This window comes from Vigna radiata, chromosome 7, assembly GCF_000741045.1.
Source record: "Vigna radiata var. radiata cultivar VC1973A chromosome 7, Vradiata_ver6, whole genome shotgun sequence".
In the NCBI taxonomy this organism is placed as follows: Eukaryota; Viridiplantae; Streptophyta; class Magnoliopsida; order Fabales; family Fabaceae; genus Vigna; species Vigna radiata.
The window spans coordinates 41,060,475-41,074,238 of NC_028357.1; the positions used below are offsets into that span (position 1 = coordinate 41,060,475).

Consider the following 13,764-nt stretch of genomic DNA (forward strand, 5'->3'; position numbering starts at 1 on the left):
TAAATCATATGAGGAGATGATAACATCTAAATTGATTAGGTTAATTAGGTGTAAGACATGAACGATTAAATGTAAAATAAGATATTTATTCTTTTATTTTTTTGTCTATTTGAAAGACTCAACTTTTTAATTCAATGTAATATTATTATTTATTTGTACAAGATTTTGCTTTTATATATATATATATATATATATGAATGATATTTTTTTATGTAATAATTTATTTAATAATTTTATATTATTAAAATTTACATAATAATTAAAATAATAAATAATTTTTTAAGTGTTTTTTTATATGAAATTCACAACTTAAGTCATTATGTTGATTTTTTTTATAATATTGAATAATTAAAATATAATATTAAAAATAATAAATAATAACAAATAAAATCATCACCATTTTACTTTTTTTATATTAAATTGATTTTCTTTCTATTTATTTTTTATCTCTTACTTTTGTGTTTTTTTAATTAAATATGTTTTTAATAATTACATACATTTATTCATTTTATAAGTTAAACAATCAAAACAGATAAAAAATTTAAAACAAAGACTAATTTAAATTTTACATTATCTATGAACTAAAAGCATGTTTAGTTATTTATTTTTGGGTTAAATATGTTTTTAGTCCCTATACTTTGGAGTGATTTTGGTTTTAGTCCCTCTTTCAAACTAAGGTACAATTTAGTTCTTCAATTTTAGAAAACTCTAGTTTTAATTCTTTTTACCAAATTTTTTGTATTTGCTATTTCAAACATGTTTCATTATAGCATTTGGATTGTTTACATTGTTTGACACATTTTTGCTTCAATGTTAACAGAGAAACGCGTTTGAAACAACAAATAAAGTTAAAAAAATTGGTAAAAAGGACTAAAACCAGAGTTTTCTAAAGTTGAAGGACTAAATTGTACCTTAATTTGAAAGAGGAACTAAAACCAAAATCGCCCCAAAATATTTAACCCTTTATTTTTTATTTAATGCTCAATTGCATAAAGATATAACAGTTTCATGCTTAAAGAGACTGTAATCGTTTGAAGCCTGAAATAGTTTTTGGTCTTCTCAATTATCTAATCCGAAATGACAACAACGGTGGCACCGCCACCTTCGTTCAACCCTTCTCAAAACCAAGCATTAACATGGCATCTCTCTCTGTTACCCCCAAACGCTGCGTTTTGCTCTCCGCATCTCATGAAGAAGAGCAAGAAGAAGGCAATGTCTTGGTCAATTTGTGCTCACTCCTTGCCTTTTGACCTCTCTCCTCCTCCCATCGATCATGACTTTCTGGTAATTTTCCGATGCTTCTAAGCTTTCTTTCTCGTTTCTTGCTTTGCACGCTTATCATTTGCGAGGTGGCGGAATCGCGGGGTGTGGCGGCGCGATAGCGGCGCACCCGAGGTATTCCGTAATATTACGAACAAAACCTCACGTTAGGGATTTTTTGGTGCTATTTTTGGGATTTGGGACTTCAACATACACTAGGCAGTGAAGAAGACTGAAGAAGCCTGCTGCCGGCAGAAGAACTAGAAATTGATGGAGTTCTAGAAGAGGAAGAGGAATGAATCTACATCTATAATTGTAGTCGAAATGATAAAGAAAACGACTTGGATAAGTTATCGCGGTAGAGAACTTGGTTTTATAATTTTTTTTGAGAAATAAAACATAATATTTTTTTGTTTTGGTTCCTGATTGCAAAAGTTTTCAATTTAGTCTATATATTCATAATTTTCAATGTTTTTCTTGTTGTTTGCTTCTGTTTTGTATTGTGAGACCCGTATGGAGTTAGTATTAAGTATACAATACACAGGGATTGAGTTGTCACAGTGAATGAGTCTAACGTATATAGACTAACAATATATTTTATCTTCTTTTCCTTTTTTTTTAAATACCCTCAGATATTGCTCAATAAGAGAAGAAAAATCAGGGGACTAAGTGCATTTTTTTGACTGTCAAATTGTTATTGTTACTCATTGCAGGATGCTGTCAAAACTGCAGGCGCAGAGGTTTCTGGGGATGGGATCATTGAGACGTTTCATAATGACGATGAAGCCCTGGATGCTGTGGAAAATGGGGTTGTGGTACGTATTCTTTCTTTATGCTTGTGGTTTGGTGTGTTTCTTCATTCTCTCTGCTTGACTAATAATTATTTTTTGAATTGATATGCTTGATCTAGGCAAGGAAAATATGGTAACTCCTTATGACTTATTTTGTTGGCACTGAATTCTTTTTTACTTTGATGGTTCACTTTGGCACTCACTCTAAAAGAGGAGCAATGTACTATAGTTTTTGAAATCGTGGTACAGACTTAGTGTATGTCTTACAAATTTAATAGTAAAAGATACAGACTCAGTATTATCCTTTTGAAATTGAAGACTTGGATGTGAAATGTTACAAACTGAGTACCAGAAGTTACAGATTGAAAAATTGAAGTCAGCGAATTTTTATGCCTAAGTATGTAAAGTTTTGTGTTTTTAACTTTTATTAATTAATAACTTCTATTACTTACTCTAGAAATTCTATTATTTAGTCTGTAATTTTAAACAAACAAGTGAATAGAGTACTAAAGTAAAAAATCAGCACATATCTAATTTTGGTTAAATCTCTGACGTTGTACTTTCCAACTCTGCAAAAAGTGAACTAATTTATTTAGCTACCAACAAGTTTTTTAAAAGGTTAACACAAATTTGAAGTCTCGTAGTTTCATGCTTACCAAATTATATACGTATACTAATTATAAAGATATATTAGTATGTTGTTAGATAATGTAGAATTTAGTTGTATGCTTAATTTAATTCTTTATGACATCCAATGGCATAGGTTGTTGATCTTTCACACTTTGGCCGGATAAGAGGTACTTGCTTTTCCTGCACCATTGCCTCTCCACACAAAACCAATGCATTTTCTCAGCCATACTGGGATTGTATAAAATAAAACTGCTGCTAACAAACAAGTATAAAAGAATTACTGACAAGGTAGAAACACTTTTTTTTTTTTTTAATTTTATTGTATTGTTTGATGTTCTAAAATGTATTTTATGTTAGAATAAATAGAAACTACAGTTTCAGAGAAGACCCACACATGATCCACAGTGCACCATTTCCTCTCCTAATATGCTGCTTACCAATAACCCCATATCTTTTTGAGAACTTCAGACCGTTCAAAATCCTAAAGCTTGGAAGGACCTTGAATGTCCATAGGCCATAGGGCTTATATCTTTGGGTCATAAAGTAAAAGTAGGGTTTACACAAAAGTTCTACAGTGTTGTCGACAGTTTTCACTTTGCATTCAAGTCAGGGGACAGATTAAATGACTTTAGCATCGGTACTCCATGAGATAGTTTTAGCATAAGGTAGAGTGGGTTTATCTGTACACATCTACAATGGGCTCTTTGTGGGTTCTTCACCTTATCTCTTAGGTGATTGAGAGATGAGTCATTGACATATTTTATTGTTTTCTTAATTTTGCATGCAAATATTTTGGCTCATTTAAAACAAAGTCAGTGGAGAAGATCGCATTCAGTTCCTTCACAACCAGAGCACTGCAAACTTTGAATGTCTACATGAAGGACAAGTATGTGTCGGGAGAAAGTAGCTTTGTTTCTATATTTATGTATTATTTGCAAGTTCTTGTTAGTTTGTTTTTATACTTCATTTTATAAATTGATGATTAAATAATTGAATCTCTAACTGCAATCCTTAGGGATGTGACACTGTTTTTGTGACACCAACAGCTCGAACAATAGATATTGCTCATGCATGGCTCATGGTAATTTTTTACTCTTCATCATTCTGATGCTCAGAAAATTTATGTGGTTATCTTTTCTTCAATTATCTCAATTATCATGGAGCTGATCACTTTCTTTCTCCTGTTGCTTTTTGACAGAAAAATGCGATAACATTAGTGGTTTCTCCGGAGACCTGTATGACCATTATGGAAATGCTGAACAAGTAGGTAATTTCTTGTTAGTTGAAATGTCAGGATTTACCAACATAAGTAAAATTAAAAGGATAGAGAGTAAACAAATACATAGTTGTTTTTTTCATAATGAGTATTATGAAATCAAATATATGGGTTAATCTTTACATGTAATGATTTTAAGGTACATATTTTTTGCTGATAAGGTGGAGATTCAAGACATAACTAAGCAAACCAGCTTTTTTGCTATGGTGGGACCCAACAGTGGCCAAGTAAGGTACACTTTTATGCCTATTTATTGTCAAGATTTAAAGTGTTGGTAATTTTCAATATAATGAAATGAGCAGGTGATGGAGAACTTGAACCTTGGTGATCTTGTTGGAAAACCATATGGTACACATCAACATTTTAATGTAAGCATGATCGAGTAAGTTAATTTTGTTAAGCATGTGCATTAAGTTCTAGTTGTCTTTCTCATTCCCAGCTTCTCTGTACGAGATACTGGTCATGTATGTTTAATGATGACTGCATAATTTTATGTCTGCTTTTTATTTTCCAAAACAGCTCCAATGATCAATCATGTCTTATTTGCTGGTTTTTAGCTTCATATATTTTGTTTATCACAGATAACTTTCATAGTATAAGAAATGCATATTTTGGTTATTTATATTGCTAGTGAGTGTATAATGACTTTTGTAATTGCAACTTTTATTTTTAGTAATAATGGAGAAAACTCGAGTCCCATATTGACTGGAAATAGTGCCAAAAATACAATATATATAATGAGGGTAATCTTCATCTTACAAGCTGATTTGAGTTAAGCCTAAACCACTTCGAAAGATGATATTAAAGTCTATCCTAATCATTAAAAGGGTCACTCACCAGTAATAGACTTACCAAGCCCAATAGTATTGGACGTGAGTGGGTGTATTGGGAGAAAACCCAAGTCCTATATTGACAGGATATATTGCCAAAAATACAATATATAAGTGGAGACAATCTTCATCATACAAACCACTTTTGTAGGATATGGTTAGGTCTAAACCACTTTGTTAGAGGCAGCAAGTACCCATGTCCTGTGGTTGTTCACGTTTTACAGAATTTAAAAATTTATGACGTGTTAAAGTGGAGTGCTAAAAAAACTCTTATTGGGTAAAAATTATGATAAGATACAAAATCAAGAGTGAGGTTAATTAAATAGTGGGCCTACGTACATGACTTTTTTTGGTTTTTATTAAATTTCAACCAATAATAGGGAATGTATTAGAAAGAGTGTGTAGCTGGCATTTCTTGTTTAGATTTATGTTACTTCCAAAGTAGTTTGACTTTCAATGGCAAAGCCAAAACCTAGTAATTCCTTTTTTCCCCACTGTTTCCTCCTTTTGTTGAAAAGCTTGAAGACTTGCATTATGTTTTCTTATTCTCGTGGGCAAGTTCTCAAATACATTTGTAATTGTAGGTTGATAAGCAGCCTGTAACTGTAGGGGTTGGAAACATAATTTCTGAAGGTGGTTTTTCATTACTGACGTCTCCAGCTGCTGCTCCTTCTATTTGGAAAGCTATTCTTGCTCAAGGGGCTATCCCAATGGGTTCTAATGCATGGAATAAATTACGGATTATTCGAGGTACTGAATGCTTAGATTTGTTCATATTTCTGTATCTTGTAGTTGTTTGCTTTTATTTTATTAAGGATATGTAGTTATATGTAGTTATATGATAGAAACTGTATCAGCCTAGGAGAAAATAAGTTAGTGTGCTATATTATTCCTCTGTAGAAGCCAATGTCAGTTTGATATCAGTATCTATAAGATGATTTACATTGGAAAGTGCAGAGGTGGCTTTAGAATAATATACTCTGGACATTTAAGGGACTATTTTTTCTCCCTCCAACCTTTATATCCACTCTTTTTTCTACCCCGTGTCTCTTTCCCTTCCGAAACCCAAACACCCCGAGTGCCATTTCTGTCAATTTGTTACACCAATAATGTTAGGAGTGGGATAGTTTATGAAAGTAGGAAGGAAAAGAAGGCCCAAGGCCCAATTGTCGGAGGGGTGAGGCAGTGAGAAATAGCGGATAGTATGGGTATATATAGAATAAAATGATATACTGTGAGGAGACAGAGAATATCATATACTTTGTATAGGCAGGTTTCAACACCTGTGGAGAGGGGTTAGGCCCTTGTCTTACACGTGTTCTTTCTTTATTTCCAGTAAATAATATACCCATACCTTTATACAGTTATTCTGTTGCATGTGCAGTCTGTGCGTGTGTGAGTTTGTTAGGATTTATTACTGAGATTCCTAACAAGTGGTCCGACCTGCCGGATTCGGGTGACGAGTGATCGGAGTATGGAGGGAAAAAATGAAGGGCGCCTGAAAGCGGTGGAGAACCAGCTCGAAGCTATGGGAATCACTGTAGATGGGTTGAAGGCTGAAACGGCGACGATGAGACAAGATTCAACTGCCATTCGCAAAGACCTTTAAGAGGTCATGCGCATTTTAGGAGGTCGCAATCGCGACCACGAGGGAGCATCGGACGGGAGCCAATCGTCTCTGAATGGTGACCGGAGAGGGAAACGAGAGGATGAGAATGTAGGGTCGCACGATGCGGAACAAACTGAGGGACAATTTAATTGGAGGAAGAAGGTGGAGCTTCCCGTATTTGAGGGAGTGGATCCCCTGAACTGGATCAACCGAGTGGAGCGTTTCTTTGAGCTACAGGGAGTGACAGAGGAAGAGAAGGTCAGAATCGCATATATTAGCATGGAAGGGAGCGCCAGCTACTGGTATCGGTTCTGGTGGGAAAAAGTGACAAACCGCACCTGGGAAGGGCTGAAATGCGCGATGATCGGAAGATTTGGGGAAAGGAACAGGGGTTTGATTTTTGAGAGGCTCATGACGAATCGTCAAACTGGAACCGTCGAGGAGTATGTTCGAGACTTCGAGATTCTGGTAGGACAAACGAGCGGAGTGCCTGACACACAACTTCTAGGCTATTTCCTGGGAGGCTTACAGGAGGACGTGAGGAGTCGAGTGCGAGCGCATGATCCCCAAGAACTAATGACGACGATGCGAATCGCGAGAGATGTGGAGGTTTTAATGGGAGGAGCTAAGATTTGGTTTTGAGGTACGAATAGACAACAAGGGTTGGAGGGACGAACATCGGGGACGATAACCCGAGCGGAACCGATGCGCACTCAGGAGGGACGGTCGACTGGCACGGAGAGCGTAGGCGTTGGGGGAAGAGAAGGAAACTCAGGACAGACTGTGGGGAGGGGTGCGAGTTCTACGCGGAACCACATCGTGAATAGAGGAGTGCAAAACCTTCCATATCACGAATATCTCAAGAGACGGGAAGAAGGACGCTGTTTCAGGTGTGGGGGGCAGTTTGGCCCTGGTCACCTTTGTCCGGAACGCAGCCTGAGGGTGCTGATTTTGGGTGAGGACGAGGAGGAAGACCCTAGGGAAAATGAGGCAGAGGTGGAGCACAAGCGGCTAGAATTATCCTTTCTCTCGGCAGGAGGATTAACTCAATCAAGAACCATGAAACTTCAAGGGAGTTTAGGGGATAGGGTGGTGTTGATCATGGTTGGCAGTGGTGCTAGCCACAACTTTATATCCAAAACGTTGGTTGAGGAGCTTCAACTAGAGGTGAATAAAGGCCAGACTCATTCAGTTTATTTAGGGGATGGACAAGAGAAACAAACCCAAGGTTGTTGCAGAGGGGTAGTGTTACAAATGGGAGGGGTCGAGATTACAGAGTAGTGTCATGTCTTTGAATTAGGGGGTGTCGACCTGATTCTGGGAGTGGATTGGCTAGCTAAGTTGGGGGAGGTAGTGATGAATTGGGGTAAGTTGACCATGTCATTCAAACAAGGAGGAAGAGAAGTGATAATCAAAGGGGACCCAACCTTGGCACGGGAAGTAATCGCACATGAGGCCCTGCTAAAGAGTCCTAACACAGAGACAATGACAAAGGTATTGGTTGATGATCAAGTTAATGTGATTGGAAAGGATGATCATCTGTTTGATGAGAAAGGGCGGTGGAGTCGGTGTAAAGGGGCCGACCCATTTTGGTTTTTGACTCAACTCGCCTTTAACTTGCCATTGAAGTACACTACCGTCACATCAAACACAATCTTAAGCAATGCATCCAGGCTCTTTACCTTCTTGGTCTCCCTAACTTTCTCGGTTGCCCTCATGCTTAATATTACCAAGATGGAAAGTTTTACTTCGCATACTTGGAAACAGCTTAGTCTGGTGATCGATAAAGGACTGATGGATAATATGCTAAGTGATTACTAGTGGGCCCAGGCTGTTCTTCTCACATCTACCACAGTAGCTACAGCTGGTCTTACTATTCAAGTCCCATCGGCTGCCATCGTGGACACCTGAAGTGGCCATGCTCCTGGTCTTATGGATTACCTTGGAGCTATATCTGTCATGATTGGCTTTACTAGAATCGATATTTCTTCTAACACAGCCAGAGTTCATCCCATAGTCCACGGGTCACAACTGGAGCTGACAATTGGAACGAAAAGTGTAGAGAGGGAGCTACTAGCTTATCTGCATATGGACGGATCGACTTGTTGGCCAATATGTATTTTGAATAGAAGGCAACAGCAGCTTGAAAAGGAATTCAACCTTGGGGACAAGGTTGATCTTCAGGATGGGGGTAATGTTAGGAGTGGGATAGTTTATGAAAGTAGGAAGGAAAAGAAGGCCCAAGGCCCAATTGTCGGAGGGGTGAGGCAGTGAGAAATAGCGGGTAGTATGGGTATATGTAGAATAAAATAATATACTTTGAGGAGACAAAGAATATCATATACTTTGTATAGGCAGGTTTCAACACCTGTGGAGAGGGGTTAGGCCCTCGTCTTACACGTGTTCTTTCTTTATTTCCAGTAAATAATATATCCATACCTTTATACAGTTATTCTATTGTGTGTGCAGTCTGTGCGTGTGTGAGTTTGTTAGGATTTATTACTGAGATTCCTAACAAGTAAAGCCTATACTCTTATAGCATTGGAGTCCCTAATACATTCCATCCGACGACCATGCACTTCCTGGTAGCATGTACCAGGGGTTCTATGGGTGTTAGTGACATCTGATGAACGTGTACTTAGGTATATTATATATTTGATTAATGCTATGTAATAGGAGTTATTTTTGGAAGTGTTGGAGACTAAGTCATGTAAGCAGGTTCTTAGTCATCTCTTTATTGAGCTAACATAAATAACCAGAAAATCCCAGCCTCCATAGGTGCTATGCCAAGTACATATTAGCATTGGTTATCAGCACCTTCTACCATACATTATATTTGTTTATCTTCATTATCTTTTGTTCTCATTTTTAAGTTTCCATATGAAGCTTTATCTCATCCAAAGTGGGACAATTGATGATTGATGATGTGTCCTTCAAATTATCGGTATTTGGGTGTTGCTTCCCCTTTTAACTGGAAAATCAATTGTTGACTTGAACTATGTAAGAAAATAAGGAATTATTTTATTGATAACAATCCAACCAATTACATTCTTATAAGTTTTATTTGTAACAATCAAAACCTTTAAAAAAAGTTTAATAGACTTTTTTGTCGCAGTATTTGTGGGGGTTTATTCAATGTGATTCCTTGTTTTTTTTATTCTTGATTTAGTCCCATTTTATTTATAAAGGATTTAATGTGATCTCTTCCATTAGATTCATGTTGATGCCGTAAAGAGGGTAAAAAGGATGATATAGTGCAAATGACAATTTGGTAGTGTGAATATTCAAGATGACTATTTTGGCTTATCTAATGTGGCTTGCATTTGTCAATGGTGGTTGATCTGGGAGAAAGAGAAGCGTGGTAGTTCTAGAGAAACTCACACATATGAGAAAAGAGAAAGCGGCAGCTAGAATAAGAAGCTTGCAAATTCTGAAGTTGACAATCTTGCGAAGAGTCATTATTTTTGGTTTATTGTATATTTTCTTCCTTTCGAGTCTTGGAATGTTGTCAACACCAACATCGTTGTTGGGTGATAATGTTAATTTTTTCCATTATTGTTGGTCATTTTATATTAACGAAATCGACTTTTTCTTAGCTTTTAAATTAGTTCTCATTTTGACCCATTTTTTTGTAAGTAGTTGGATTTTGGTTACTGATCTAATTATACTGTTAATCCCCATTATCAGCAGCATCGTCATAATCCTCCTCCTTAGCATCCTCCTTCTCATCTACATATACACCAACTGCTACACCACTGGCTGCAGCTCCACCTCCCCTAGTAGAATGGGCTTGGTCCCCAGCTCATGCCACGAACTCATCAAATTCTTCAGCTACATCATACTAAGTCTATTTGAGGAGGAAAAAGAATTAATAGGGTTGTTAGGTGGTTAGGAGGATACTGATATGATTGTAACTGTTAGTGATAGTTAGTTAGTGGGAGGGGAGCCTATATAAGAGGCTGAGGAACTCTTGTATATTTTTTAGCTTTGTTAATTCTTTTGTATAGACAGGACATCTATATCCTGTGGAGGGAGAGAGCCCCCTTGGAGGCTTTGTGTGTGTACATTGTTACTGGTTATAGAAGAAATATACAGTTTTCTTTCTTCTTTGATGCTAGTGTGTGTGCTGTGAGAGGAAATAGATAGATTTCTTGATCAAAGAAACCTATCACCTATAGATGCACGTCAATAGCTGGATCATGTTTGGCTGAGGCTCAGGGGGAGCGTGGTGGCATGTGGGTAGTGGTAGTGGTGGTGCTACTCGACCATCATGTGAGGGGCATAAGAATCCCCTATGATGCTGAGACCATAAATTCCTTCCTCCAAACTAAATGGGAATTGAGCACCAGCCCTTGTTAGTACGCCCAACTATTAGATGAGGAAGTCGACTATGAAGCCATTGAGAGAGCTGTCTGTCAGGCAGAGGATACTTTTAGAAGAAATAGACAAGGAGAACCCATTCACATTAGAAGATCAGACCTAACACTTGCTAGCAAGATCTGATGATGCTGATCTTCATCCAACCTCTTTCCCTGCTTACATGTTTCTAACATTACTGTGAGTAAGTCTCTCATATTGTACCGCATCATAACAAGGAAGACACTAAATCTGGGCAATCTCGTATAAGAAGAAATCCGCCAATGTTTCCACACAGCTGACCTCAAAGCCCCCCTTGTGCATCCTTCCCTTGTCACTCATTTATGCCATCTAGCAGGGGTTGACATCTCAATCCCACCTTTTGAGAGACCTTGACAGACCATCAACCTTTCATTCTACCTACAGTACTACCTACATGATGATGATGGTCCGGTTGCACCATTAACCCCACAACTGCACTTTGCCTCTAGTTGAGCTTCAGTTGGACATGATCCAACTATTGATGTTCATCCATAGGGTCAACTAGCTACTTCTCGGATGATATGAGAACTCACTTATGCTATGTCCGAGTTGAACATGATGCCATGTGGCATGACCTGGGGACCAGGCCCATTCTACTGGGGGAGGTGGAGCAACAACTACTGGAGCAGCAGTTGGTGCTGATGCAGATTAGGAGGAGGATGATGATGACAATGTTGCTGATGATGATGATGACGATGTTGCTGATGATGATGAGGACTTTGATAAGAATGATGATAGCGTCTCATGAGTTAGAGCTAGAGACCCCTCCATTCCCTCACAGGACCTTTTATTTTGCTTTTTTATGTTTTTAATTTCAGTTAGATGTTTACTTCTCTAGCTTGTGTGAGCTTGTTTAAATTGTCTGGCTTGATAGACTGTGTTTGTGCTTGAATATGAAATGATGCTTGAGATAGTTCAATTTAGCCTAACTTGTGGTTGCTTTCACCATGAAAAGTTGAGTAATGCCTTGTATTTAACTGTGATCAATATTCATGGCAGTTTGTTTGATGATATTTGTGGAACCCTGAGTTTAGACCATGTGAGATGTTGTGCCTTAGAATGTTTGGTCTTGATTGCATTACTTTGGAGTCACCATTGATTTTGCCTGAGTCTCTCTTTGATTCATCTATTAGCATGTTACACATGATCAAGGCCATTATTCAATTATACAGGATTGATTGGTTGAGCCAAACAGCCCACTTTGTTTAACTTACAAAACCTCTGAACCCTTTAGGATAAACCTCTCATGTTTAGAACCTTAAACCCAACGAAAAGTTCCACTACCCTACCTTGATTTGAGTAGAACATATTCTTCAAGGTCGTGAGAACAGTTCAAGTTTGGGGGAGTCCCTATTGTCACAGGTTCATCATTAAAAAAAAATTCAAAATTTCCAGATTTAAGAGAAATAAAGTGGGTATTAGTCAACATAATTCTTCTCGATCCGACTGTATAAAAAATGCTTCAAGCCCATGTAGACTTTTGGTGCAAGAAAGAACTTTTTTTGTAGTGTCTATTTTGGACTGCACTATCTTCTTCTATTTAACAATTAGAGTGTTACTACTAACAAGCATTGGATCTAGAAAAAGATAGTCCTTCACAACACAGGGAACTACAGTTTGAGTCCCCTATTGGGTTATGTGTTTACATTTTATGTTTGATCATGCCTCAACCAAATTGCTTCTTATGGAGGATATTTGAAACATGATTAGTAGTTTCACTCCTATGATTCTTTTATCCAGTTTTGATCATTACTTGACTTCTTAGGGAGGCCTGCCCCTGGAATGGAGCTTACAAATGAATTCAATGTGCTGGAGGCCTGTCTATGGAGCTCAATTTCTCTAAATAAAGGTGTGGAACTGGTTTACCCAATCTGCATAAAATGTTGGAACCTGCTGGATAGTTAGTTTGATTATGAAACTTTTCAGGTTGTTACAAGGGACAGGAGACTATATCTAGGCTCATTACATATGATGGAATCAAGCAGAGGTTATGGGGAATTCATCTTTCTGCTGCTGCAGAACCTGGTAGCATTATTACAGTGGATGGGAAAAAGGTGCTATTTAATTTCTTTTGAAAAATGTTCACTATGTTTTTCTTGAATACAGTTAACACTGTATTTCCACAAAGTAATCCCGGTTGGAAACTAAAGATGAAAGGTATGGTGAAAACTCCAGTTACAACGTTTCTCTGGAGAAAACCATTTTATCAAAGAAATAACAGTGGTTCCCTGAGTCAGCTTGATGCTGGTGATGTTGGGTTGTGTTCTGTTAAAATAGATGACTGATTTTCTCCTTGAACAGGTCGGAAAGTTGACTAGCTACACTTCTGGAAGGAAGCAATCCGAACACTTTGGATTAGGTTACATAAAGAGGCGAGCTGCTTCGGAGGGAGACACTGTAATTGTAGGAGACAACATCAAGGGAACAGTCGTTGAAGTACCTTTTCTTTCTCAGCAACGCCAACCATCTGCCACTTGAACTTCGTGATTATTGAGGGTATTGATACCATTATTGTGCTTGTGTCGTGACGATAATTGGTGTTGTTGAAGAAATTAATGCACAATACTAGAAAATTTGATAAACTGTGTAAGGTTTTTTCTTATCTGTCACATTTGTGATGAATTTGTGTATCTTAGCACAACTGGTCAATGGCACCAATCTATCGTAAGAATTCATCTTTTGCTTCGTTTCTTTTTCTTGGATGTTGCCTCTTTTTCCAGGGTACCTTCGAATGACCTTTTTAACACGGAGCAGACTGAGACCATTCAAATTAGGGGTCTCAATAACTTTTCGAATTTGTGATCTTTTGTGCCAAACTAAAGAAAGGTGTTTCCTTTCGCCAATTAAGGCTGCAGCAGCAGTCCTTTGACGAACAAATGTCCAAAGAAAGAAGTTTTCTAATCTTACTTTTTCGGTCAAAATGCAACCGTTGTTCCTTTTTCACCAACTTGCGTAGACACTATACAAAGT

General features: G+C 37.5%; 1 protein-coding gene across 1 annotated transcript; it reads left to right on the plus strand.

Annotated features, from left to right (window-relative positions):
* The first annotated feature begins 1,007 nt into the window (after positions 1-1,007).
* Positions 1,008-13,483, plus strand: LOC106768656 (aminomethyltransferase). Its single transcript, XM_014653909.2, has 12 exons — positions 1,008-1,284; positions 1,974-2,075; positions 2,815-2,848; positions 3,494-3,567; positions 3,697-3,762; positions 3,880-3,944; positions 4,097-4,184; positions 4,260-4,325; positions 5,372-5,537; positions 12,560-12,643; positions 12,721-12,848; positions 13,096-13,483. The coding sequence occupies exons 1-12, from the start codon at positions 1,078-1,080 to the stop codon at positions 13,270-13,272; spliced, it is 1,257 nt and encodes a 418-aa protein (XP_014509395.1). The 5' UTR covers positions 1,008-1,077; the 3' UTR covers positions 13,273-13,483.
* The last annotated feature ends 281 nt before the right edge of the window (positions 13,484-13,764 follow it).

What these genes read in the sequence shown, in the direction of transcription:
- LOC106768656 (XM_014653909.2), top strand. Translation starts at nt 1,078, where the DNA reads ATGACAACAACGGTGGCACCGCCACCTTCGTTCAACCCTTCTCAAAAC. An exon ending in TAAATTACGGATTATTCGAG is followed by an intron (nt 5,538 to 12,559) that starts GTACTGAATGCT and finishes TTGACTTCTTAG; the next exon opens with GGAGGCCTGCCCCTGGAATG. An exon ending in TTACAGTGGATGGGAAAAAG is followed by an intron (nt 12,849 to 13,095) that starts GTGCTATTTAAT and finishes CTCCTTGAACAG; the next exon opens with GTCGGAAAGTTGACTAGCTA.